Raw genomic sequence first — 27,069 nt, 5'->3', positions numbered from 1 at the left:
TGGTTGGTTAATTTGAACAATCAGGATGGCAGAAAGGCTAAATTAAAGCAGTAAAATCAAATTTCATTTCACAAGAAATCTCATTAGTATTTTTTAATCGCAATATCTTAAGACCATTAAAAAAAATTGATAAAAAATCATTTTTACCAGTAAATTTTTTGAGAAAAATATGTATCGAATAAAATTAAAAAATGCAGCCTGTTTGTTAAAAATTGTAAAGTCTTGCACGTGTAGTGAGAATTAAAACATATATGTTGTTAAGGAAACCGTCACAGAAGGTTGTCAGAAAAAAATATTACTATTTTTGAAGCTTTTTCTAAAAATGGTTAATTAATTCTGGACAAGGACTAAAAGTAGACTTAATATATTAAAAGCAATAACTCTCTCAACTACTTTCACACATTTCCTGATTTCATTGTAGCAAAATATGCGACTCACTATTGGGCTACTTACCACTCGACGACTTTAGAATAGTGTCAGATTTACTTTGATATGCCTATAGGATTTCTTGCTACAAGTAATAAAAAATTTACTACAATTTGTAAAAAAAAGCCGACGCAATATTGTAGTAAAAAATACAAAGCGATTTACAGTGTAGTGTTTGACCAAAAGATTTAACTAAAGGTTATATAAAGTAACAGATATATCAGATATAGTTACAAAAACAATATTTCTAATGGGGAATTAATATTCAGATCTTAGATTCGATTAGACGAAAACTAATTTCGCCATTTCCAGGGCAGATATCGTGTAAATGGGACAAATTTACACTTATTATTATCTCGCTGGGCGTTCCTGAATATTAAACAAGGGTATAATAAACCTATTTGTAGGTTGTATAATCTCTAAATTATATTCGGGAAGAGCGGAAATAACTTGAGATGTCAGATACTCTATGCGGGCCAACGAAAATTTCTGTTTCTTTCTCACGAATCTTGTTTACATGCTAGAGAAAAATATTCAATTTTCTTAAAATTGTCAGAGATCAAAAGATAATAAAGAAAACACGAATATTGTTCAGGGTTTAGCATAAAAAAGAGGAAATGACTGACGTAAAGTCCGAGGCTTTTGTAAGCAAGTCAAATAGTGAAAAAGAGGAAATTTATTGGAAACACGAAAACAGTGAATTAACATATAAATCTGTTCTTTTACGGACCTTTTTATCCGGCCCGAAAATTCGACACAATGCTTTCACTTTTTATCGTTCAAAAATAGCTTCTGGTACGGAAAAATTGCGTGTCACTTGCAGCACTGTGTTTTATATTCGGCTTTTGATTTTTAACCTTTCAAAAATCATTTTTATTTATTCACGTATATATTCGTTCTGGAAAAAAAACTTAAGACAACATCTTTAACTGATTAGTTTTAAAGAATTAGCAATACATACAGAAGCAGTTACTGCTAACTGTTTTAGTGGTTCTACTCCTAAAACTAAAAATTCAAAAACTATTCTACAAAAAACTTATTTTTAGTATTGAAGATTCGATAACAAAAAGCGAACAACTAACTTTATAACGGTGAAAAATGATAGTTTATACAGCACAAACTGTTATACCAAAACTCATCTTTCAAGAAAAACAACCAAATAAAAAAAAAGAAACAAAAACTGCAAGTTTAATAACACTCTAATGAAAATCCGCATGGATGTTAACCTATATTGGATATAATGGCACACATGTTGTTAAGTACAAGTTTCTGTAAGATATTGGAACATTTCGAGGGTATTAGTATCCAATCTAAGTGCAGTTAAGCGGAAAATATTAGAAGCTAGGATATAAGGATTTAAAAATGATGATTGTTAGAGCATTAATTGCACCGTAATAATCCAGTTTATCTAATTGTAGTATAGAACGAAACTGTCAGTTTTTATTTGAAAATCCACTGATTGATTCTGTAACAAATCGTTTTCAAATACTCTTTTGTTTCGTTCGATTTCACTTATTCAACCCTATTGAAAGCAAGAGAAATTTACAAATTCGGAATTTCGACGCTGATTTATTGAGGCGCTTTCCGAGAGTTTTCCGATTTTATTTTTCTTTAATACCGTTGAAATAAGAAATAAATAGGTTAAAGCAACAGTTTTTTTTTAACTATGGAATGAAATTGCGCTTTTTTTTAATACGGTGGTTTTTCTGTTAAATCTGTGCCACTCGAAGGAACAAGATAACTTTTAAGATTTCTTTTGCAATTTTGCTTGTGAAAATATTAGGTGTGAAATTATAGGTTTTTTTTCCTGATTTTTTTTTTCATAATTTTAAGGAAGTTAGATATAAATGAATTAAGGATTTTAATATCCTTCAAAAGTCTGAATAATCGGCGTAATCAATTATTGTGATGACAACATAAATATTTTTGATTGTATAATGATATTGTGTAATGATTATACTATGATTCTTATATGACCTTTGAAGTTTTTTGTAGCCAGGGTAGGAAAACATGAAAAGACTTAAAACAAAAGTCCAGTAATATAAATAGATTTTGGTAGCCTTCATAGCCTCCTGTTAGAACTACGACCATTTTCTTAAGAATCTTTCTTTGTCTTATTATTTTATTCATTCGGTTTTCATACTGCATACAGCTTTCTTTTTCTGTTGCACGTACAGCAATCTATTTTCCTGCCTTACAATGTATTTTGAAATCGATATAAGTTCTATCAGTTTAAACTCTAATAGAACGATTTGCCAACTTATTCCTTCTCTTTGTTCTTTGGCGTCACCTATGATTAACTGCGCGGACCACGATTTACCTTCTTCTTCTTCTTCTTTCGTGTTCCCTGAATTCCTTGGGTAAAACTCAGGAGACGGTTATGATTTAAGCTGGCATGTATATTCAAGTCAGTTTCTGTGTCATCGTCTTTAGTATATGCATACTGAACGAAGGGTTCTATTTTAATCTTTTACACCCACGCCTCACTATGTAGTGAGGCTAGAAATTCTCAGTTTCGTTTTGTCTGCTTTTCGCACGATGCATCCGGTCTGGATACCGGCGTGAATAAGATAAGCTACCACCAGCTAAGGGAGGGAAGGAGTCTGGGAATTGATTTAAAAGGAAAGGAAAGCTATATATTTGTGTTCTGTGGAGGAAAGTACAAAGAATCACGTGTTAACTGGGTGAAAGGTGACGGGGGAGATCCAACGGTTTACTTTAAGTACTGTGCCTCTGACAGTTCTATAGCTATCTCAAGATGGATCTTCAGATCAGCATTATTTCTAATTCTCCAGTGGGTAACTAAATCTCCAGATGTTATTTTAAAGGTTTTTTCCTAGTAAAAATTTTTATATCTATTAAAATTTCTTCTAAAAATATTAATGCTACACCGAAGCTTTACGAACTTAGGTTATACTTTGGTTTAAGTAACTTCTTCTATTATATCATTATCTATAATGTGGTTGAATGCTTTTCTTCTGGAGTCCTAGGATTCAGATACCAGTTTATAATGCGCTCGTGAACTTTCTGTTGTTTATTGTCTGTGTTGATTGACTGTTTTGAAAAAAACAGTTATTGACATTGTATCAATTTCTAATTTTATCGTTTTATTGCAGTTGCAGGGCGGTCTAACAAGAATCAATATTTTCCAAGTATTTGCCCCAATATCTTATAAAGATGATGGTTAGGAATTCTACCATAGGTTACAGAATGGTTTAAAATACGAAGTAAATATTCCCATAAGAGATTTTAATGCCAAAATGGGTCAGGGAAGACCAGAAGCAGTGATTGGAGTTAGTAACTTAGAGTTATGAGTTGGTAATCGTCTTGTGAAATTCTGTCAAGATAATGAATTAGTAGTCACTCGTCAATCGTCAATCGTTTTCAACTTAATCAACAACCGATTTCAAAATAGCTGTAAATCAGTAAAAACATATCCAGGAGCTGATATCTTCTCCGATTACAGTTTTCTAGTTGCTCAAATAAAGGTTAAATTAAAAGCGTTAAAAAGAATAATTGTACAGTCTCAGAACAACTTAAACAAGAGCTTATAAAAACCAACACCTCAGGATATTTAAATAATTCATGGCTGTAGGCAGACTGTCGCACATATTTTAAATCAATATCTTTCCAGTTCTCAATTCAGACAAAAGAAACAGGAATAGATGATGGATGATATTTTAAACCTAATCGACTAATGCAAAGTATATAAGCTTCATAATCGCGACCGATACAGAGCCATCTGCCATGAATTTCAAAAGTAGTGTATAATCGCAAAAAAAAGGTTAAACAATAAGTGTCAGAAGATGGAAGAATTACAAAGGAATCATAACTCATTCAATCCCTACAAAATAAGAGAGATACTGGAAATGAACAGAAAACGTCCTAATTGCAACTGAATTAGAGACATTAACACCGTCATAACAGATATAAAGGAGAATTTACATACAAACCTGAAAATATTACATAAAGCATCTATTTCAGGAGGAAATCATACAGGCCATCCGTTAGTCAAAACACCGTCAAGCTGCAGGCCCTGACTACGCCTGAATACACCTATGTTAATATGCTTAAACTAACAGAGGATAGTGTCGCCAGAGTTTTTACTGATTTATTAAATACCATATACATCTCAAGAAAAATACCACAGGACTAGTTGAACTTCACTTTTTTCACGCTAAAAAAACTGTTTCAGACACACAGTTTGATTTCAGAAATGGTCTTGGAACAAGAAATGCTTTCTTTAGAATGAGTTCTATTTCATAGATGCATGCGTGTCATAGGTTATAAGAACGCTTTTGATAAAGTACATCATTTTAAAATATTAGAATCAGCGAAATTCTTTCAGGAGGACCATGTATCGAATGAGAAATACAGAGAAGAGTTAGATAGAGCTTCGTACTTTCCCCGTTATTGTGGAACTGTAAACGAAAACTGAATTTACGTAAATGGTGTACCAGTGAATGAAACCCGATATACTGATGATACTGTATTATTAAGCAGTCCTAAGGATTTGTGATGGTTACTTACAAGAATTAACCAGGCTATTAATGCCAGTGGTTTGAAAGTAAATTTAAAGAAGAACAAATTTATGATAGTCAGCAAGTAAAATATTAGAAATGTACAACTGTCAGTTGGTCAAGACATAATAGAAAGAATTGATCACTATGAATACCTAGAATGTTACTGACTGGACAGAAAATACAGATCCGTATTAAAAAATCCAGTGCATTTATCAAAATGAAATAGCTACCACAACTGAATCTCTCCTAAAGGTTTAAGTACAACGACCGAGATCTTAATCACAGTGAAGAGACGAAAACGGGAATACTTCGGATCTGTTGTGACGGGCGAGAAATGCCGCTTTCTTCAACTATAATAAAAGGAAAAATTGAAGAGCGACGAGCTCTATGGCATCGTGGCTTAAGAACTTGAGAGAGTGGTATGGAAGAATATAATGTAAGAACTCACTCTTCAGTTCCACCTTTTTATAATGATTCGTGATACTGAGCAGGAGAATCAACTCAAAAAGTGGCTAAAATCTGTTAATTCGTTTGTTTTTTATAACGTTGGAGATTTCGTACAGCCTTTACTACAGCCGACGATTTTCCTAAACACTAAAAAAAATTTAATTTTCAGGTGCCATTTTTGATTTTGAGTACCGCTGTTATTATTTTTTAATTAATGACCATTTTCAGGATCTAAAGCTGTCAATTTAACGTCAAAAGGCAATTCACCTTTTCTCTTTTTCCGCACATTTCTATGTAGAATTAATTGGAGAACGTCATATGTTATTCGTTCCTCATAATATGGCCTGAGTATGCCAATTTACATTCGTTTCCTATTCTGCGTATGATTTCATTATTTGTGACTCGGCCGATCTAGGGGATTCTTATAATGTGTCTGTTTTGAAATGTACTCATTTTTATAAATGCTGCTGTAGATTTTGCTATACGTTGTCTTATTTCCAAGAAGTGATCCAGTTGTTTAAATTCGTTCTAAGATAAATATGTGTAGCTTTCAACTTTTTCAATTGGCTGTTGGTTGATAATCAGCTGTGTATCTAAGACGTTTCGTAATAACCATATATTTTATTTTTTGTGTGTTTAGATCTTATTCCTAATGATATAGTGTCATCAGTATTTATAGGCATTCCAGGCTGTCTGCGAATATCACTGTGTCGTCTGCGTATCTGATGTTGTTTAAATTAGTATACCTTCATCACATTCCTCTAAGGCTTGCTTGAAGATATGTTCGGAGAAAACTTTAAACACCATGCGAGATACACATTCTTGCCTCACTCCACACTCTATTGAAATTGCTTCTACCAACCGATTGTTTACTCTTATCTTGTTTACTCTCAGATCCTTATCATTTATGCCAATCTATATAAGGTGGTCATGCCTAACTGTATCGAACGCCTTCTGGTACTCTCGGGTACCCAGAGCATCATCAAACCCCACGTACGAGTTATTTGTTCTTGTCATTTTTTATACCTTGTGGATAATTTTTAGGAACGTCTTAAGTAGGTGACCTATAAGGCTTATCATACTTTTTTACATTTGGTTTCTTTGATAAGGTGTTTAATATATATTATAAATGTTAATTCATTTTATTGCAGGTAAAGCAGTTCCCTTCGTAGAACTGACTGTAGCTCACGCCTCGGTACTGACCATCTTAGCCATAAGCTTCGAAAGGTACTACGCCATATGTAAGCCATTAAAAGCGGGCTATATATGTACAAAAACTAGGGCTTCTCTAATTTGCCTTTTGGCATGGTTTATTGCTGCGGTGTTTACCAGGTAAGTTAACTTACTTAAAAATGTATGCTTTTATTGCATGATTTAAAAAAAAAGTTATTGTGGCATAGTGGGCTTGATGCGTTGTAAAATGCTTTTAAGGTGTGCGTGGTATTTAAAAAAAATTACAATTTTTTAGCTCATTATGATTCTTTTTTAAAATAAGAAAAGCCAAAGAAATTACACATTATATTAATTTTTTAGCCTGGGATCTTTTTTAGCCTGAAGCATTACAAGCATCAGTCAATGCGTAAAAAGACCCTTTTAGGCACTACTGCGTAAAAAGTGAATTTTTATAGGCACTGGGAAATGCGTTAAGTGAGTACTTTATGCACGGTATGTAGGTAAAACAATCATACTCACATAACTTAATATGCATTTATATAAAAAATTATTAAAAAAAGGAGCTTATAAGCAGAAAAATAAAGAAAAATTAACTATGACCATCATTAAATTATTAATTCCGCTCCCACAAACCAATATAGCAATAAACTTGACGGTTAAATCCTGTTACCAAACAAGGAAAGTGTTGGTAAAATTAGCATAAAGGACACCATTAAACAACTTGTCAATCAACCGAAGAATTATTACATGACATTAATCAAAATTATGAATATTGTTAGATTGATTGATGGAACAAATTTTAAGATGAAAACGATACTTTTGATATACAGGGAGATACAAAATCAGCTCATTTTAACACTCTGTATAACAGAATTTGTACGAAAAAAAGAGAACAACGTAAGTGCTAAAGAGGACAAAATGCATCAAAATGAAATAACGTTATTTTGTCCCGACTCCCCGCAGGAAATTAGGGAATGACGGCAAGCAATTCGGGCCAATTAGCCGAGACTGAGATTGCAGGAGATAAAATCCTGATAAGTCGTTTCTGTGTTTAAGGGGTTACGGTTGAAAGGGTCAAGAGAAAATGTATAGACTCGTCCGGTGAATTATAGACATTTGGTTTTATGAGAAACTTGTCGGAAATAAAATGACCACTGAGAGAAGGCATGCGTGGGCCTAATTGAGGGCTGAAAATGGTTAATTACATGCCGGGGTGGGAAATAATTCATTTTTGGCTTAAGTTGTTTCATTAGACTAGTTGAAGCGTGGTTTGTTTGTAAGCTGAGTAGATGTGGTAAGAAGATATAAGCATTTTTGAAAAAAAAGGCAGTTTATTATAGTCAGATGTTATTTTCTGTGGAAGATTTTATACTATTATTAGTTATTATCTAAATTTCCATCAAATGTTAGTTTTTTTAGTTGGTTTTACTCACAATGGATTTTTGGCCTTTATCTGCGATTGTTGAATCTAAGATGGATAATTGATTCTAAAAAGTGCTTTAATGTCGATTTTTTCAATTTTTTTTTGATTTTTACCACATTTCACTTTTGTAATAATTGCCTCATTTTCCTCTAAACTTTGCTTTTTTTACATAGTTTTATACATAGCAGATAAAATACGTTTGCTAGGTGTTAGGTTAGCTTAGCTTGGAAATAAAGTTGCAGATTCCAGCATAATTAATAAGATCTCTAGCTTTCCACAAGTTGAATCTAATCTATCTAGTAAAAATATGCCACCATTCGATAAGCAATCCAACATCTTCAGGTTGCTTATCGAACTGCATGATCGATAGAACAAAGCCAACCCTTTTGCTCTTCAATGTTTCTGAGTACAGAAATGATGTAATGTAGGTCCTGTCTCTTCTTCAGAATGTTCTATGTACTGAGTACATATATCTAGAAAATAAGATCAGAATAAGAAAGGAAAATCAGACAGTAGAAATTATAAGAAGAATTGCACTAACGTGGGCTGCATTGGAAAAGACTTATAAACTTGATTAAATGTGAAGAGAAAGGTGTATGACAGCTATATCTTACCAGTGACAACTTACGGGCTAGAAACCTATGACTATCACCAAAAGAACTGCTGAAAATCTCAGAGTTTGTCACAGAGCCATAGAAACTGCAATATTGAGCATCAGTCTAAGGGACAAAATGACAAATAGAAGAATTAGAGGAAGAACGGAGATGATAGATATAGTGAAAATAAGGCCTTAGCTTAAATGGTAATGGCAAGGGCAAGTGACGAGAAGTGACACAGGCAGACATTACAGATAGCACAGAACAGAAAAACATGAAAAGAATTTGGCGAGATCTATTTTCAGGAGTAGAAAAGCAATGGCTGAGAAAGAAGAAAAGAAAGATAAAGTTTTCTTACATATTTATTCTTGGGCTCTTTGGACCTCTAAGATTTCCTTATATTTTTCTTTTCTTATATATTATTATTAAAAACCTGCATCTCTCTAAATCTAAAAAATTAAAGATTTGGACACATGTTTTGTTAATAAGATCAATATATAAAGTCAGTAGAACCCTAATCGGGAATTTTTGTACAGTTATGTCCATATTCTGGGGTTTTGTTAGTAAGGTGCAGGTAAAAAAAGGTCTTACTTCTTCAGAAATTCATAATTTTTATTATTTTGTGACTCCTTGTGAGATTATTGACCTAAACAAGAAACTGAGGGCGAAAAATAAAAACATTATTTCCTCCCATGGTTAAGAAATATTTTCTTTGCTTTGCCAAGAGTTATCATTTTTTCACAGAGCGAACCGGAAGTGCCACTTTTTCCCTCTAAAACCAGAAAAAAAATTATACTTTTCCTCAGAGAAACTACGACACTTTAAGCTCCATGATCCATAACATACAATATTTGCTCATTTTTCCCCACCCCCCAAACTTTTCCTTATCAACGTTTATTGTCTGGAAAAACTTTCGTCCAGACTAAAACGGTAACATCTGCGCTCTTCTGTTCTTTTTTTGGTCGCCGTGTTGCAATAATTTTTTATTTTGTTCCTAAAAATAGATTCGTCATAAACGAGGGGGGAGCATACGGATTACACAATGGGCAATATACGGGAAAAACATGCTTTTTTTTAGCATAAAAAATGCACATAACAATCTCATCCTTCGGGATCTCAAATAAAGCTTTCAGTATATTTTGTAAATAAAGTGCATAATGTGGGAACCTCTTTGAAAGAGCGGTTTATGTATGTTGATTAGAAGCATTTATTATCGGGATATAGTACGTTTTGGAAAAACTGCACGACTTTAATGAAGTTCTTTTATGTAGATGTTCTTTTTTTGTTTAATGTGTCTTAAATTAATTTATTATTGAGTATTTTATTCAATAAACGACAATTATTATAGTACTAGAAGAACAATAGTGTTAAAAGAAGTAATTTAAATAACTTTTGCTCGTCATAATCAATTTTTGAAAATAAATGTTAATAAAAATATATGTTTCTCTTGTAAAATACGTAATTCTCGAAACAATTTAAAAAAAAAGGTATTTTCGAACCTTATATAATCATATTTTTATTTATTTTCTTATTTCTTTTAGGCAGTAATATTTATCCCCCTTTTTTATTTAATTTGAAATAACCGCCTTCGTTAAAAAAACATACAAATTTCCAGGCAGTTAACTGGGCAATTTTAATTATTTAAATTCAATATAATAATTTTTATTTTTTTTTTGCTGCAGACTTATCACAGGCAGTTGATACTTAAATATTTCTAGAAAAAGGATAATTTTAGTTTATAAATTAATATTCTTTTTAAAAAAATAACAACCTAAAATTTAAAACATACATACATACTTCAAAACAGTTAACTAGGCAATTTCTTAAAAAATAATATATGAATATTTAAGCCAGTATTCGATTTTTAATTCTGTGTAGAAAGTAAAAGTTTTTATGTTATTTTAAATTACTACCTGACTTAAAAAAGATTCGTAATAAATAATGCTCTTTGATAAAAACCATTCGGCAACCGTGTAAAATTTTCCACTGTCTATAACTTCGAACCTGACAGATCTAATACTGACTAGCAATTAAATCACACATTCCTATGTGACTATATTGTAAGGATTCATAGTAGGTATTACCAAATGTAAGCAATTTGCCATTTTCTGTCAAAATTTACTTTTTCAAACCTCAAAGAGAGTCTTTTCTTCATTGATTTTAACTGAACTTCTCACTTTTTATTTTCTTTAAACGTGACAGATGGTTGACAATAACAGCTGCCATAGAACACAGTGGTGATTAAATTTACATAAAGATTTTGATGTCGCCATACAACAGATTTACATTCTAAGTTAACTTAAAATTTTGCGTTCAAGAGGCCAGCTGCCAGGGATTTGCCATTTCTAGGAAAAATTATTGTACTATAAAGATGTTGTCCTAAAATTTGTTTAATGGAAATCTTCTAGCATTTCTCAGTATATCATAAATTGGCAACGGTGTCCTGTTTTCTCATTCTGTCACTGTCACTAAGTTCAAACCTGACAGATGGTAGATAGTGTGACGGCTGTCATAGAATATAGCAGAGGCTAAATTTAAACATCCATTCCGATGATGCTATATAACCAATTAACACTTTAAGTTAAGCTTCAATTTTGCTTTCAAGAGGGCCAACTATAAGGCATTATCAATTTCTAGGGAAAAGTTCTATATTAGAGAGAGCAATGTCCTTAAAATTATTTTGTGCAAATTTTTGGGCATTTCCCAGTATATCATAAATTGGCAACGCTGTCTTGTTTTCTTATTCTATCACTCTCACACTAACTTCAAACCTGACAGATGATAGACAGTGACAGTTGTCATAGAATACTGTAACGACTAAATTTACCTATTCATTGTGATGTTGCCATACAACAAATTTACATTTTAAGGTAAGCTCAAATTTTTCTGATTTTTCTGATGATTTTCTATTTCTAGGAAAAAACGACTATAGTATAAAACGCGTTAAGGTAAAATGAAAATCCTGCAGTCTCCCTCCACTTATTTAATAAATAAGTATAACAATAATAAAATTAACCTACGACTCCACTGCAAGTATGGACTATTTCTTCACTATTATAAAAAGCGTTGTTCTGGAAATGGTTATATGGTAATTTTCTAGCGTTTCCCAATAATAAATCGGTAACAATGCCTTGTTTTCTCGCTATGTCGCTATCATTAACTTTAAACCTGACAGATGTTTGACAATGACAGCTGACATTCGATAATCTCCAAGACTAGGCGGCTAAATTTATATACACGTTCCGGTGTTGCCAGTTTTGGAGCACAAATGGAATTCTTAACATAACCTCAAACTTTTCATATTGTAGTCGTTCAGCAGTGTTAGCCAAAGATTTTCCTTTTTTTTCAGGGAAAATTAACTATGTTATAAAGAACGTTGTCCTAAAATTATCATTAACGGAAATCGTATGGAAAACTAGCATTCGTTGATACAGCAATTAACAAAGCTATAATTTTTATAGCCAATAACTAAGAAAGCAAGAATATAAATATTTTTACACAGGTCTTTATCATTTTCAGGCAGTGATTTTTGTACCTATTTTTTTAAATTTATAATAACTGCCTGAATTTAACAAATACATATACATTTTTAGGCAGCTAATTAGGCACTTTTTTAATTAGTTAAATTAAATATAGTGATTTTTGTTTTTTTTTTTTGTTAAATAGAAATATTTAATTATTCCAGGCAGTTGATATTTAAATATTTCAGGCAGTATTCGATTTTTAATTTCTGAAATAAGGACAATTTTTATTCTATAAATTTGTAAGTTCTGAATATAAAAAAGACGGGTAAAAATTACATAACACTCTCTGATTTTAGAATACAGAGAAACGCAAAATTCAAGAAAGAATAGATTAAATAATTTTTAGCCTCAGATATATAATTTTTTTAATTTTAAATAACTGCTTGAACTAAAAAAATACGTACACGTTTCCAGGCAGTTATTTAGGCAACTAACCAAATATTTAAAATAAATAATTTAGTTTTTTTTCGGACAAAAGTATTTAATTATTCCAGACAGCATTCCATTTTTTAAATCTGGAATAAGGATAGTTTTATTAGATTAATTTTTATGTTTTTGTTTTATTTTAAAACAGCTGAATTAAATATAACTCTCCGATTTAGAATACGTACCAAAGCTATAATTGTTACAACTAAAATCTAAAAAAGAAAAATATAAATATTTTTTATAAAATTTCTTATTATTTTCAGGAAGTAATTGTTATTGCTGTTTATTTTTTCTTATTTTAAAACAACTGCCTGAATTAAAAAAATACATACTCATGTTCAGGTGGTTAATTAGGCAACTTCCTAATGGTTCAAATTAAATATAACGATTTTCGTTTTTTTTTGATACAGAAATATTTAATTATTCCCGGCAGTTGATATATAAATATTTCATTCACTAAAGTGGAAGAAAACCCACTTTTAATTTTCAAAATACAAAAACGATAAATACTGAAAAACATTTACAAAGAAACAAAATTTTTTGAAATGATTGAAATCCATAAAAACCCAAATTCTGGACAACAAAAATAAAATAAGCAAATACAGTTTATTATTTATATATTTACGTTCACTTAAGATTTAAAAAATATTTGAGAAGAAAAGCAATATTTATGCAAGAATTATAAATAACGTGTACACTTTTAACCAAGAAAAAAATCATTCTAACCAGATTTCTCTTCAAATTCAATTTCTTCGGTAACGCTTCGTTTACTTTTGTTATTTATACATGTTCATTATATTTGACACACTATTTTATGGTATAAAACAATTACAATTACAAAAAAAAAATCATTTAAGCAAAAAAAAATCTGATGAGGATCACAAGAATGATCAAAAGGTATTTAAAGTTTTTGCGATCATTATGGAAAGCAATTTGTAAAAAAAAACTAATTTATTTAAAACGAATAATATTTTTCTATTTACTATCCAATACTCTCAACATTTTTGAAACGAAGTATATTTCAACATGCATTAATTTTTGCGTACGGATCGACCAATAAGCTCATTGAAGTTTGTTCACCTACATCATCCGGACCATTTCGCGATTTGACGGTTATTAACATGGTCTGGCTGTGAGCCAAATTACATTTTTGCGGGCTAACATACTTAAACTTGTTGATATAATCGCGATGCCTAAGTATAAGGGAGCCTTAAGGATTTTTTTTATTTATTACTTGTGATGATGGATGAGTTTTTTTCGTCTTTTTTTATGGAACCTCATTTAAGTCATTTTCCATGGGGAAAACAAACCAATAATTGACGATGTCGATTATGTTTCAGCCTAAAAAATGCTGATTGCCTTTAACCGACTATAATTCAGTTTTTAGTGCAACAAGATTTGCAGAAATTATGAAGTGTCTAAATTTCACTTTGAAACTTCTTAAATTTTCAGTTTGGCTTGATTTGCAACAACATCATATAAGACTGCACGTATATCTCTGGTATAAGAGTTTTTTTTATCAGTTGCAAATCTCACACAACTTTTTGCTAAAGTATAAAGAATCTCTAAGTATGTGTATCACATATCCGCTAAGTACATCTGAAAACTAAGACTTTAAAGCGCCACCCTTTTAACTTTTTTCTCACTCAGTCTTTCGAGATTTCCATTAAAAAGCGAAACCAGCAGGTGTTCTTCATCCATTGCAAAAATATTCCTTTCCTAAGTAAACTTACATTAGTAAAATGGAACCTGTCTAGACGAACTTTTGAAACAATCCAGTCTACGTCTGTTCTTAATATACCATAACTTCTTTTTTATATACTATCGGAATAATTTTACTCTTGACAAATGAATGAAAAAAAAAGGATAATTGGTAACATGTAAGAAAAGTGGAATTCCGTGTCGCCTCAGTTGGTTTCTTTGCTCTTTTTGTACAATATTTTTCTCAATTTGCCAAAGAAAGTTGGGGCTTTTAAGGAGCTTTTCCGATGCGGAAAAGGACAAGTTATTAGTTAGGCGAGGAGGGAATTTTGGTGACAACGACGTTGTTTGCATATCTTGTTTTTACTTGTCTGAATAGAGCAAGAAAACTAAAAAGTTGTTTGAATTGGGTAGAATTTCAATGTGGGGTTATAGAATAAATTTTAGGAAATTATAATTTAAGTGAGGTTTTTTAGGTTAAATTAGGTTTTTCTTAATGGAAAAAACAGAAAAATTATACTTGAAAATTAATACTACACGGACGTTTTTGTCCCAAAAGAATTGTAATAAAAACCACGTTTTAACGCCGAAACAAATTGTAGTTTGAAATTCGATATATTACTGGCTCACGATACTTAATAAAGGAGAATAAAACGGAGTTGTTGACAAAATTTCTTAATATTTCCCGGCCATTTATTTCCCTTTTGACGTAAGGGGTTACCGAACTTTTCTTCTTTCGCCGCTTTTTTTTCACTTGTTAAGGTCGGCTTCGTTTAGGAGATCGTACACCGTTAGACTTCTCACGGTACAAATTCAAAATTTAAAAAAAAATAGAAATATTTTCGAAATATAAATTTGTCGTTTGATTACTGAAAAATTGTCGTAAATTTAAAAATGTTAAATATTTTTTTTTTAAAGGAATTTTCAATATACATTTGAATATTTAAAAGTCATCATGTTATATGGACATAATTGTACACCATACTCAATTGTGTTATAAATCAGATAATAAGAAACAAAGCGTTAGAAACTTTTTAAATCAATTGCCATGTGAATACAAGTCACTTTAGTACGTTAAATTCCTGTAGAATTTATATGTCTGCTAAGCTTAATGTTATAAAATTACACAACATGTTCTAGAGTCTTCTCAGGAGAACAAAGTTGCATTCAGTATGCTCCAAAGAATTGTTGAATGAATTTTCTAGTGTAGGCTCTGATGTTTGTACTAAATGTACCCATGTAAAATCCATGATCAAAGACGAAGATGATGAAGTAAAGAAGATCGAATTTAGGACAGATTTAATAATACACCAGAAAAGAGCGAATGCTTTTTACGACCTTCTGAAGAAAAAGGTATCAAATAATATTACTTTTTATTTCGATTTCCAGCAGGTCCAACTTCTGCCCAGGACTAATATTATTGATGCATTCTACGCTCACCAGATAAGTGTTTACTTTTTTAGCCACGGACTTAATAAATATACTTGGACTGCCAATTAAATGAATAGTAAATGACCACTACTAGGGGGCAGCCATTTTGCGTGATTGTTTCCTTTCGATGTTGGTCACTCTGACAAATTTCAGTTGTGGTCATTGTAGGGAAACAAAAGAATTAAAGGTCGGTATCTAAGATATTTGCGTTAGATTTGTGATTTTTCTTGTACTTCTTTAAGAATTTTCCTTAAATTTATGAAAGAAAGTAATCCTCACCTAAAATGAGACAAAGTTTCAATTAAATTGGGATAGATGCATACATTTTAAAATATTTGTTTTATTATTCTGATAATCTTAAATCTTATAAATCTAAACTTAAAATTGAATCTTATAAATCCTAATACCATGAAAATGATTATCTTTATTTAAATTTTTGCTTGTATTTACTTAACAAATTAGGTTAAAAACACTTTTATTTTCTTTCTATTTTTACTATTAAGTCTTTTACTTTCCTTCTCTGTAGAGTGTTTCCACATTAATAGGTACAGCCATCTATAGAAATCAAAATATAGATGATTTTATGAGAGTTTGTAATTAGCAAGGGTTTATATAGTAAAAATAAAAAACTCTACACCATTCTATCATAAACAACACAGACAGACAATTCACAATAATTCCGTTTTGAGAAACAGCGAATCAAATTCGTTTAAATAAGGATGGTGATACCACAGCATAAAGAAATAAGTTTCTTTATGCTGTGGTGATACATTATCCATGGGCTAAATAAGGAGGAAGGTACATCGCCTGATGCAGACGATATACCTACCCAAGCATCGTTTACAAATCGCCAAAAACTAGGCAATCCGTCATCAACTTCATTACCGTTATTTAACATATTTTTTGTTGGCAACACTAAAAATGTTCAGAGTGACCAACATCAAAAAGACATAACTACTATAAAAATGGCGGCCACCATGCACTCGATATTTTTGGGTATTGTGACCATATGCATTAGCAGTCCAGGTATATTTATTAAGTTCCTGGTTTTAGCTGAACTCACAAAACACAAATATAGACAAATGCGTGATCAGATAGAAATTCCATTGACGTTGATGACAAGGACGGTGGCGACCATCTTGGGTGGCACGGGGCGGGAAATTTAAACCTGATCTATTGCGTGATATTTATATTTATAGTTATTCGCAGAATTACAGAAATTGGTGCGTTAAGTTAAGAGCGATGAGAGATATATTTAAATAGAATTTTATTTTATTTTAAAATTAACAATATACTTATCAGAGAAAAAATAAAAACTCTCAAAACATCCTTTATATATGTCACGAAGGTTACATGTTTCGCTAAAGCATCATCAGACCTTATAAACTAGATGGCCCAACTGTACAGTTGGTACTGATGTTTTGAGACCGATACTTGGAGTTTTTATTTTTTCTCTACTTACGTAGGTCTCTTTGAGATAATGAACGAGTTCTTTTAATATACTTATCAGTTTAAAAATACCCACATTTTATTAAAGTTGTTAATTTTGAATTTGAAACAAACATAAATCAATAAGTAACTAAAAATATTTCGGTCATCCTCCACTAAATTTATTTAAAAAAATAATAATCCGACATGTTTCGGACATATAACATGTCGATCATCATGGATAACAAATCAAATTAAGGGGTTCTGTCAATACATCTTATAGATCAAGTGCCTCAGACAAGGTTAAAACGAATATTATGTATTACTAGCTGAATGCCCGCGGCGTTGCTCGCGTGAAAATAAAAGAAAAGTCGAAGAAGGCCTCCAATAATAGTAAATGCAACCCACAATACACAAAAATAAAATCAGAAGCCACGGCTCAATGATTGTACATGCAACCCACAATACACAAAAATAAAATCCGAAGCCTCGCCTCATTGATAGTACATGCAACCCACAATTGCCACGCCGTTTTTCTTGAGGTCAAGGGACGCGATTAATATAATATAATTATTATAAAACCAAGACACAAATAATCTGAAAAATGATTCGTTAGGGTACAAACATAGTGGAACGACGAGGCTAGAGGCACAGCGACGAGGTAAGCGACGATATAAGCGACGTGGCAGGAGACATACACATAGTAAGGAGACAGAAGTCGCGATTAATTGCGACTCTTCAAATTCAATTTAGTCAAAATAATGTTTTCCGACAGTGAAGATGAAATTTTATTTGACAATGCCGCGCTTCGCGGACTTATTGTAATGGGAGGTTTAAACAGAACTTGCTCTGTACATCCCATTAATAAATCGCGCAAACGATTTGGGCAGTATCATACACTATTTTTTGAACTCAAGCAGCATCCAGACCGATTTTTCGAGTACTTGAGAATGGATATTGCTACTTTTAACTATATTTTAGAAAAAGTGTCTCCATGTCTACAAATGAATTGGACAAACTACAATAAACAACCCATTGGACCGGAAGAGAGGTTGGTTATTACTTTAAGGTAAGTTGAATGTATATTTTTGTACAAAAAACATAATATTTATTAAGTATTACAACTAAACAGGTCAATTAACATAACATCTTAAACACTGGAAAAAATGAACAAAAATAAACTAAGTAGAAATATTCTTTTCGGTAAAAACATAAAACGAAAGATTCAGTAGGAGTTGGCGTTCTGATTGATCGGATAATCGAAAGGTTCGATTCCTTGATTCTGATTCATTCGATTAGTATAGCCATAAGCATATCTCTGAACCAGATCTTGAACGCCATTTCTAAAATGCAAAATGTTGTTATCCGTAATTTTTCTCACGTGTGGTAGTAGACTCTTAAAAAATGACAGATGATCATCTTCTTTGGTTTCATTTATGTTTGCCCTCTTTGTTCTAATGAACTCCAATTTCTGTTCCTCGATGGTCAATAAAGCGTCAACATTATTTTTTCTTTTACGGAGTCGGCCCTTTAAAACTGTTCGAGGTTCAGCAAAATGACTTGACGTGCCTGTAGATGAATCCTCAGTGTTTTCGGAAGCAACAGAAGCAGGTGCCAATGGCTCGACATTCACGGGATCTTGTACATCGTCTATTGTTTCCGTCTCCACTCTATCGTCATCAGAATTCACATCAGATTGCACGTCCGTAGCAAGCGATTCATCCAAAGAATCTACCAAATTTCCCGTTGCTTGTCGAGGCCTAAATTGATCCTTTAAGAATAACAAACTTTTAAAATAGGGCCAGTGGGATTTAATTGCAATGTCCCCTGGATCACCAGACCGTGGAATGGGAAGTTTTTTCAGTTCTCTTCGGAAATAATCTCGAAAATTTTTCCATTTAGTTTGGGCCCCCTTCACTGCAAAAAAATGGATTTCAGTTACGAATAAGCTATTTTTAACATTGATTTTTGTTTCAGAAGTGGTTTATTCTAGCATTAGTGTTAAAATAAAATAGAACACAGCCTAATCACTGACACTAACTAAAATTTTATTATTTTTTATTGCAGATATTGTGCTACAGGGGAATCTTTCAAAAGCCTATCATTCACTTTTCGCATGGGAGCTACAACAGTTGGATCAATTGTTAAAGAAACTGTTAACGCGGTATGGAATATATTACAGCCAATACACTTGCCAGTTCCAATACAGGATGATTTCATTAAAATCAGTGAAGATTACATGAAAATCTGGAATTTTCCCAATTGCTTAGGTGCATTGGATGGCAAGCACGTAAAAATTAAATGTCCCAGTCATTCAGGAAGCATGTTCTTTAATTATAAAAAATTCTTCTCGATCGTTCTTCAAGCAGTCTGTGATGCAAATTATCGCGTTACTGTAATATAGGTGGGAGGATATGGACGACAATCCGATGGGGGTACTGTTCAAAGTTCGGCTTTCTCTAAACTACTTTCAAAGAAACAATTAAATGTACCAACTGAACAATCTCTACCACATACGCAAATTCGAATGCCATTTGTTTTCATAGCCGATGAAGCATATCCACTACAAGAAAACTTGCTTAAACCCTATAGTAGACAAACTCTGAATCCTGAAAGGCAGTACTTTGACCAGCGATTATCTAGAGCTAGGAAGACGATTGAATGTTCATTTGGTATAATATATGCAAAATGGAGAATATTATCGAAAGCCATAGAAACAAACGAACAACTCGCCGACATTACAATTAAGGCAATTTGTCTTTTACATAATATTATCATGGATAAAGAGGGTTTCGAAAGGCATTTAAAATTGGTCACAGAAAGTCCTGCAAATAATAATTTTACAAGACCCAATTGGAATGCAAGAGGTCGGGTTCCCAATCAAGCAATTTTTATTCGTGACACATTTAAAGATTACCTAAATAATTTCCCTATTCAATATGAGTGACTCTGTATATAAAATAAAGGTATGTACTTAAAATTTACTTGCCTGTTATTCCACATTCTGTAGCTACTTGTGACCAAAGCTCATCTAATACATAAGGGTTTCTATGATCTGGATGAGAAGCATTCCATAATGCACGCCTGTTGAACACGCAGGTTATTATGTTTACTTGCTCAGCCATTGCGTATATGCTGTACCAACAAACAACCTTTTCTAAACCAAAACATGCAAAAACCAATCAAAACCGTCCCGTATCAACGCGACAATAAATGCAAATTTTATCTCGACGTGCACCGCGTCGCTTTTCTCGTCGCCTAGTACCGCGTCGATCTCTTTACTATGTTTGGCTTCATTACAATACACGATGAAATAAAAGCCGCGTCGCTTACCTCGTCGCTGTGCCTCTAGCCTCGTCGTTCCACTATGTTTGTGCCCTTAGATGCAGAGCGAGCGGTAAGACTGAGTCGAGTCACCTCTCGGGTATCAGTCTCGCATGGACCCGCGATATTTATCATATCGCTAACACCCCTTATCGGTGGAATTTCAAAAAGTTCGTTCGTATCCGGGGCCTACATTATAAAAAAACATTGTTGCAGTTAATTTTTTTTTCTTAAGTTGATGCCTGCGACTCGTTCGTGCGGGCAGTCTCCGTTCAAACTCCGAAGCCACGCCCCCTTAGTTCTCGAGGTCACGGGTAACAATTTTCCCATTTTTTACCCCTTATCGGTGGAATTTCGAAAAATCCGTTCTTATCCGGTGCCTATATTATAGAAGGAACCCGTTGGTAAAATTTCACGTTTCTAGCTATTGTAGTTTGGGCTCTCAGTCAGGACAAACTCTTTTATATATATGGAAGAATAAATTCGTTTTAACCCTAAGCAAAAGTACTCATACTGTCCACATGCTGTATTTCTGGATAAGATTTAAAGCTCCAATACACTTAAATTCAGTAAACTTTCCCTGTACGAGGTTATTCTTTTGTACCTGCAGACAGAACCTTTGGCAGAGTAGGAAAGTTGCTCTGAAAGTATGCCACTTTGACTTTTTATTGGTAAATATAAAATTATTTATGAGAATATTGAAGAAGAAAAAGAATTCGGCACTAACTGGTGATTATTTGAGGTAAATGAATTTCTAGAAATCCAAAAGAAGTAAAAGGAATTTCCAACGTAAAAATATGTTTCAAGAGATTTGGAAAAGGAATGAATATGAAAATATGTGTTGCTTTCCAAATTGCAGATTCTTTACTGTCAGGAAGAATTCAAAACACTTTTTTCCGAAGTAACTTTGAATCATGGGATACAGGAAAAAAACCAAAGTCCAGCAATTCGGCAGTAACTGGGAGAAAATCCACAGGTTACAGTAGTACAAAACTCTTTTAAATGGAGTAGGGTTTAGCAAAATAATAAGGAGGAAACTACGTGGAAACTTCGTGGAAATACCGTCGAGGAGGAGCAGTCCGTATTTATGTAATTTGAAAAAAACCACGTTTGTCATAAAGCCGTTGCCTTTTTATTTTTTTGTAGTAAATATGAGATAATTTTGAGTTAGTCTTTGACTAATAAATAATTGCAATAAACAATATTACTGTTTTTTTTTGTCAAAAGTAGCATTAAACTCTAATTTTAAAGCAAAATCAGTGAACATTGTAGAGATATTGAGGACAAGAATTGTTTGCCTTACAAGCATCAAATCTAACTTTTCCAGACATGTTTATAACAACAACAGTATTAATCCAGCTACTGATTCAAAGTTTTTACATCTCTGTCACAAAAGCACTAAACTTCATCTATTGAAAATACTGGATATAAATAAAACTACACCAAACAATAACCATTACTGTGTTAAGGATCAAATACATAATTTTGTTACTCACTTTTTAAGTCATTGTGTTTTAACACTTCAGAGTCTTTAAGTATATCATTCTTACCTTTTACAATTTCCTCTTTTTTAATGCTTATTTCTTTCCTTCATAATTTACTAATAATTACATTAGCCGTGCGATTTATTATGTTCTCCGTGAACCTTCTACTTTTCTTGTCTTCACCAAAAATTTCGACAAATTTCAAACACACCATCCGGTACCCCGATGCCTTTAGGATTTTTCAACATAGATGTAATCTAGGTTTGACTTTAGTATTTTCTTTAACATACTGTTCATTCCAATAATTGACGCCTCAATTCATCTTTGTTAACAATAGAATAAAAATATAAATAAATACAAGATTTTTATTGACATAAGCTCAAACCCTGGTGTGTGTGCTTGTGCCATTTTTAGCATTTGTAAGTTCGACTGTACATTAATTTTAAAATCTTTTCTCTGTCTTTTTGTTTCTTGTTTCTTTGTTTAACCAATTTCCTTCAGTATCTCGGATCTCGGATCATGGATACCGCTGTGTCAGAAACAAATTGGAAATTTTAAACTATATGTTAAATAAACGAGTAGAGGGAGACTGTGTGTTTTTTAATTTACTTTAAACTACGACTCCACTGCAAGTATGGATTATTTCTTGATAATTAAATGCTGTTTTTTCATTGTAATTGAAAAAACACCCTGTCCAGAAAATCCAAACAGGGATTTAGAAATAAAATGGTGATATAGAAAAAAAGAGTGATTGTTCATTCTTATATCCCCATCTTAGTCTCAGGTATCACAAAAAATTGTGTAATATTATGTTTTCTCATTCTAATCGAGTAAATTATAAGAGCCAGATAATAATTTAGAAATGAAATGTTGTTTCCAGGCGTATACAGCCAATAAAGTGCCTGAAAAAAACTTCTGCTAATTTTTAATGGGACTTAAATGACTTTTGCTTTGTTTGTTTTATTTTTTTTTTTTTGAAGGTTCGTTGATTAATGTTGAACTTATTTATAAAATGCTTCCAATACAACCAATATCTAAACGTCTCAAAGGCATTTCCGTAGAAAATATACACAAACGGGGTCAATAAATAGTATTCATTGCATTCAGCAATAACGACGGATTCCGGCCGGAAACATTTCCGTGACATTCCGGCATATATATCTCAGATTTTCCCAGGACATTTCCTAAGGGAAACGTTTTATCTGTGCAAGAAGCAGCGAGCCGCCTTTCTTCGACGTGCATTCACACCGGATGACCCCAATCGAGAATAGAGATGCCGATAATTTTTCTGGTTCAAGGGATTTAGAGGATTTCCTTATTATTTTATACCCTTCTGTTACTAGAAATTTTGATAAAATAATAAATAGCGAAGAATATCGAGGCTTAACTAAAAAATATTAATCCGGCTAAAGGGCAAAAAAGCGGGACATTTTCGCACATTTATAACTTCCGGATACGATCTCCGGAAAGTTTGAGCGAAAAAAATTTTTTTGGCAGCCAGGAAGCTCCGGATAAAACTAAACCTTTTATATTTGTTTAATATGTTGAAGTAGATAGCATCTTATTTGGATCAGGGGGTATATACACTAAGAGATTTTTAAAAGTTCATCCGGGATCTGTTCCAGAAACTGTGAGATGGGAGAAGCAACAGCTAACAGGAAAACAATTTGGTTAAAAAATAATAGATTTTTGAATATGAATTTTAATCTACAAAATTTAATTGTAGGTTTTCTTTATTGAATTTGGAATTTTTAATCAAGGTAGAAAAGACTGGAAAATTTGAATTTTTTGATAGAATTATTTTGAATGTTTATTACATTGCTAGTGTAGTACAGTATAATTCCTCTTAACCGGCTTCGCATTAACCGGTCGACGGATTAACCGGCCTGTTTACAACAGCCGAACGCCCCGTTATTACGGGGAGATCCCTATGAACTGAACTATAAACGATGTTGGATAGGATTATTTTGTCGTTTTGATCAGTTTGGTTTGTTCTTGCTATGGGTACGTACAAAACATAACTATTTCCTTAACAATGAGTGCAAAGCGCAAAAGAATTGTGGTTTCGATGGATACACGTTTAAAAGTGGTAAAGCGAATTGATAATGGTGAATCTGTGGCGAAAATCTGTGCAGAATTTAATGTTGGAAAAAGCACTGTAAATGACTGGTGAAGAGATGGGCATTCGATTGAGGAGTTTTGTTCGAAAATGGAATCAGATAAGAATCTGGGCAGTCGTTGTACGAGAAAAAAACCGATTTGCCGAGGTCGTCGATGAAGCTTTGTGGATCTGGTTTCTTCAGGAACGTCGAAGAGGTACACCGATTGGCGGCTTAATTTTTAAAGAAAAAGCTCTGGCTATCCACCAGAAGATTAATAATGGAGGCGAATTTGTGGCAAGTGATGGTTGGCTTAATCGATGGAAAAAGCGACACGGAATTCATTTCGCACATGTAAGTGGAGAAAAACTGTCTGCTGATACTTCAGGTGCGACATAATTCAAGACTAAGTTTGGTGAAATGGTTAAAACAGAGGCATTATCTCCAGAACAAGTTTATAGTATGGACGAGACCGGGCTAAACACTAAAATGTTAGCAGAAAAAACTTTTCTAGGTAGTCATGAACAGTCAGCCTCTGGCTTTAAAAAGAACAAAGAACGTATTACAGTGGCCGTTTGTTCGAATGCAGCGGGAACTCAAAGAATTCCTCTTTTCGTTATTGGCAAGTCTGCTAAACCACGGGCATTCAAAAACTTGAATCCATCGTCCCTTCCGGTCTATTATAAGTCACAAGAGAAAATCAGCGTGGATGAATTCAGACCTGTTTAAAGAGTGGTTTAATTTAGAGTTTGTTCCAAGAGTTAAAAAACATTTAAAAAGTGTTAACTTGCCTAGCAAAGCAGTTCTAGTGTTAGATAACGCTCCAACCCATCCTCATGACTGCGATGTAGATGACATAAAATTAGTTTATCTTCCTCCTAATGTGACAAGCTTAGTGCAACCAATGGACTAAGGAGTGATCGAAAGCTTAAAAAGACGACACAGGCGTAAACTTGTATCTGAAATTCTGCAACACTCGGAGAGTGAAGACAAAGGTCTTTTAGAAGTCATCAAAAAGATCAATATCAAGGACGTTATCTATATGTTAGCTACAGCATTTCAAGAAATGCCCTCTTTAACGTTTATTAAATCTTGGAGAAAACTTTGGCCAGATGTTGACAATCTAGTTGCGATCTCGAATATTGCAGGGACTGAAGAAGAAGAAAAGAAATCCACTCTACAAGACCTTCAAAAGTTAACGGGTAACGAAGCATTGCAACCAGAAGATGTGGAAAATTGGATGATAAGTTTTGACGATCACCTTGAAAATGAATTTTTGAATGATGAAGAAATCATAGATTTAGCAACCAAAAAACCAGAGGAATATGATGAGAGTAGTGACATTGAAGAGGAAAAAACGATTTCTCATGAAGAAGCCAAAAATGTAATGGAACTTGCATTAAAATATATTGAGCAGCAACATGAGTCAACAGCATTAGACGTTTTGGTGATTAGAAAATGGAGGGATATTGCATTCAGAAATTCACTGAAGGTTAAAAAACAAAAGAAATTCACAGACTTTTTCAAAAAATAATTACATATTAAACTTACATACATATATGTATATTTGTTGATGTAGCACCTTCATGTATGTAAATATGAAATACATAACTATATAAAGAATATTTCTCCATTATTTTATATTTATTATGTTCATATATATGTGTAATACTCTCTTCAATACATATACATATGTACATAACATAGATAATGAACATAATATAATATGTATTATGTACCCATATATAAGTACACTTCGGCCAAAACGGCAACCGGCCAGGTATGCAGTCCCAAGGTGACCGGTTAAGAGGAATTCTACTGTAGTGAGGAGTTGGAGGAGTAAAACTAAAAAGGTTAAGAAAGGTTGTCGTTCTTTTCACAATAAAATGCAAAACATCTTTAAACTAATGTGTTTTGAATCTTGGCTATTATAATAGCTATCATCAGATACTAAGAAAAAACATACAAATCGTAAACTTATAATCCTATTACTATATAAAACACATCACAAAAGTCTTAAAATTCAGATAAACACTAACAAAAATGAAAAATATTATAAAACATACATATGGAGGCATCCATGTTAATTACATGCAAAATTTACTTCGATACAGGTCAGACTTAGATATCTAAAATTTATGTAAAATAGAATAAAGAGCGATAAGGAACTCTTACATACGTGTATTGATAAAGGAAAATACATTTTTGATGAAGAGAGAAAAATAATATATTAATTATTATTATTTATTCATTTACGAGCGCTAATTAAATTAAAAAATCGCAAGCTGTCAAAGTTAGTCTCTTTATTGTCGCAAATAAAACTAGGAGATCTAATTGGTCAATTTATTTTAAAAGCCTCCAATAAGTCCAATTTCAATCTTTCAGTTTCAACTTTCAAGCTTTAAACAGACCTGAAGCGCTTATTTTCTTCTTGTTGTATTGCTCATGAAGTTTTGACTATTTACTATATTGGTGATATATTCTGATGTCTCAGTAAAAAATTTGAAAATAATAAAATTTTTGAGAAAAACTTGAATTTGATTTTGTTGAACTTAGATCATGAAACTCTGACAAAGATTAAAAAAAACGAAATTAAAAAAAAATCAAAAATGTTAGAACATAAAATAATGCAACTATATCTCATGCAGATTTGAATCTTTGGGATATTCTTATTACCCATTAAATAAATTTTCATTTAAACAAATTGAACTTTAACTTTTTTATTTCTAAGAAATCATGATTAAAAAAAAGTCAAAATATTTACATCTTTACGTCTGGGTAAAAAAAATGTGTAAAATATTAAAATTAATAAATATAAGTTTTGATAAAAACTTGAATTGAACTGAATTTTTGAACTTTGGAAATCATGGCAAAAATTAAAAAAGAAAAAATTGAAAATGTAAAAATATGGAATAATGCAGCAGAATGCATGCAGATTTCTAATGCAGATTTGATATTTTAGGATATTGTGATTCTTTATTAAATAAATTTTAATTAAAACAAATTGAGTTTTAATTTTGACAAGTGTGAGGGAATTTCCAGAAAATTAAGATATTTAGGTCTT

The 27,069-nt window shown here is 32.3% G+C and overlaps 1 protein-coding gene across 2 annotated transcripts in view; it reads left to right on the top strand.

Annotated features, from left to right (window-relative positions):
• LOC126733857 (thyrotropin-releasing hormone receptor) overlaps positions 1 to 27,069 on the top strand; it is a 118,056-nt gene that overhangs the window by 75,113 nt on the left and 15,874 nt on the right. For both annotated transcript variants that reach the window (XM_050437278.1, XM_050437277.1), the window contains exon 4: positions 6,548 to 6,728. In XM_050437278.1, the coding sequence (XP_050293235.1) occupies positions 6,548 to 6,728 (181 nt within the window). The remainder of the gene's footprint in view (positions 1 to 6,547; positions 6,729 to 27,069) is intronic.

This window comes from Anthonomus grandis, chromosome 3, assembly GCF_022605725.1.
Source record: "Anthonomus grandis grandis chromosome 3, icAntGran1.3, whole genome shotgun sequence".
Lineage (NCBI taxonomy): Eukaryota > Metazoa > Arthropoda > Insecta > Coleoptera > Curculionidae > Anthonomus > Anthonomus grandis.
The sequence above is the reverse complement of the archived record's forward strand: the minus strand, read 5'-3'. Positions and strand labels throughout refer to the sequence as shown.